Source organism: Helobdella robusta (assembly GCF_000326865.2).
Source record: "Helobdella robusta unplaced genomic scaffold HELROscaffold_19, whole genome shotgun sequence".
NCBI lineage: Eukaryota > Metazoa > Annelida > Clitellata > Rhynchobdellida > Glossiphoniidae > Helobdella > Helobdella robusta.
Window position 1 is genome coordinate 2,587,573 of NW_008704034.1, and position 2,983 is coordinate 2,590,555.

The 2,983-nt window shown below is 31.2% G+C and overlaps 1 protein-coding gene across 1 annotated transcript; it reads left to right on the top strand.

Annotated features, from left to right (window-relative positions):
* HELRODRAFT_171024 (hypothetical protein) lies at nucleotides 1-2,173 on the top strand (the record flags this gene model as incomplete). The annotated part of the gene is made up of 3 exons (XM_009016836.1): nucleotides 1-56; nucleotides 460-462; nucleotides 1,804-2,173. The coding sequence occupies 3 exons, from the start codon at nucleotides 1-3 to the stop codon at nucleotides 2,171-2,173; spliced, it is 429 nt and encodes a 142-aa protein (XP_009015084.1).
* Between the last annotated feature and the right edge of the window lie 810 nt (nucleotides 2,174-2,983).

Below are 2,983 nucleotides of genomic sequence, written 5' to 3' on the forward strand. Positions count from 1 at the left end.
ATGCCGAAGACTATACCGTGCAAGGGTCCTGAATATAATTTGTTCATCTATTCTCAGTTAGTATGGAAAAGCTTTTCATTCATACATTCATTCATTCATTCATTCATTCATTCATTCATTCATTCATTCATTCATTCATTCATTCATTCATTCATTCATTCATTCATTCATTCATTCATTCATTCATTCATTCATTCATTCATTCATTCATTCATTCATTCATTCATTCATTCATTCATTCATTCATTCATTCATTCATTCATTCATTCATTCATTCATTCATTCATTCATTCATTCATTCATTCATTCATTCATTCATTCATTCATTCATTCATTCATTCATTCATTCATTCATTCATTCATTCATTCATTCATTCATTCATTCATTCATTCATTCATTCATTCATTCATTCATTCATTTATTCATTCATTCATTCATTCATTCATTCATTCATTCAGCCAGTCAGTCAATCATTTTTTCTTACTTTCAATCAATGTTCATTCTTTACTTTATTCATTCACAATTTACTCAGTAACTCAACCAATATGAGTTCATTAAAAACAACAACAACAACATTAATAATATTAAAGCAATAATAATAATAATAATAATAATAATAATAATAATAATAATAATAATAATAATAATAATAATGGAATAGTAACAACAATAATAATAATAATAATAACAACAGCAACAACAATAATAATAACAAACAAAAAACCAGAAAAAAAACAAAAAAAAATCCTGCAGGGGAGCCGATGAAAATATGAAATAGATTATTATACATCGATCAAATTACTGATAGAAAGCGTTCAATTCATCTGACCATCATTGCTGCGCTTATCTTCAAGTTTCCATTCATTAACCAGTCGTTCCTTCTTTCATTCCTGCTTTCTTTTATTGTATTCATTCTTTCAATCATTCAATCAGTCAGTTGTTTTTTTATTCATTCCCATTCAATCAATCATCTTTTTTTTTATATTTATTCTCGCTATTTTTCACTCATTCATTCAACCAATCTTTTTCCTCTCCTCAATACATTTTTTTATTCATCCAGCCAATTATTCCTTTTTTCATTCATGCATTCGTTCAATCAATCAATCATTTATTCATTCTTTCATGCTATCTTACGTTCATTCGATCAATCCATCTAATGGTAGAAACGAAGGTAGTAATGATGATGATGATAATAATAATAATAATAATAATGATGACGATAAGCGGTAACAATGGTGCTGCTGCAGCTGACGATGATGATGATGATGACAATGATGGCGATGTTGATAGTAGTGATGACGACGACGACGACGATGATGATGATGATTTTTGTCAGAAGTGGAATGCCTGATAGGCAAATGAGATTATTGCGCGTCTCAACACTGTAGTGGTAAATGAATGCGAATGAGATGATGATGATGACGAAGAAGATGATGTGGTGACAGTGATGATAGTGATAACAATACTGACGATGATGATAATGATGGAATGATAATGGCGATGAAGATGATGATGATAAGGATGAGACGATGATGACAATGATGATGATGATGATGAAAATGATGACTATGACGATGACGACGAAGATGACAAAATGTTATCACTGCATCAGGGAAAGTTGTCATGCGTTCTTTTATGAACCGTCACCGTCAGATCAAAAACGTTTTAAGACTGACATGGAACTCCCGCGCTGGCTGGAAAGCTGGAAAAAATCGCAAAAAAAACATATCCAGAAAAAAACAAATTTTTTTTTGTATCAACGAAAACATTTTTTTCTTGAGTTTTCTTAAACCGAATTTTAGATGCAACAGTGCGCAGCTGTCAGCGCAGCTTCTAAGAGATGACGACGACGACGATGACGATGATAGTGATGTTGTTGATAATGATGATGATAACAAGGTCGATAATGGTGATGATGATAATGATGAGGATGGTGATGATAAAGATGAAGATGACAATGATGATGATGAAGAAGAAAAAAAAGAAGAAGAAGAAGAAGAAGAAAAAAAAGAAGAAGAAGAAGAAGAAGAAAAAGAAGAAAATGAAGAAGATGAAGAAAAAAAAGAAGAACAAGAAGAAGAAGATGATGTTGATGATGATGATGATTATGATGGTGAAAAAGAAGAGAATTATAATTATGAAGATGACGATGATAATGCTGATTACGCTTGAAATATGAAGAAAAATGACCCGACATACAATATTCAACTGCATACACTGAGATTTACTCAGTGCATTATATGCTACGCAAGCAGGATTAACTCATCGTCGTCATCGTCGTCGTCATCATCTGCATTAACATCATCATCATCATCTACATCATCATCGTCATCATCAAGTATTTACTTGATAGTAATTGAATGGATTAGATTTTAATGAATCAATGCTACTGATGTCAATGTATTTTTAATTTGAAAATTTATTATTTGTTTGTTCGTTCGTTCGTTCGTTCGTTTGTTTGTTTGTTTGTTTGTGTGTGTCATGTAAGCGTGTATGATAGCAAAATGTATTAATATATGCTACAGAGTTCATTCAGAAAACTCTGTATGTATGTATGTATGTATGTATGTATGTATGTATGTATGTATGTATGTATGTATGTATGTATGTATGTATGTATGTATGTATGTATGTATGTATGTATGTATGTATGTATGTATGTATGTATGTATGTATGTATGTATGTATGTATGTATGTATGTATGTATGTATGTATGTATGTATGTATGTATGTATGTATGTGCGAGCCCTTGGTTAAAAACAATATGTATGTATGTATGTATGTATGTATTTGTTGACATTTAAACAAGAAAACAGTCAAGGAAATCAGTGCACCGTCATCAATCAATAAGCACTGAACAGTGATAGGAGTATACTGCTGCAGAGTTGTTGTTGTGTTGATGAGAAGTTTGTATATGTTCATGTGTTTGTGTCTGTGCGTGTCTGTCTGTGTGTTTAAGTATGTGTACATGTGTGTGTGTG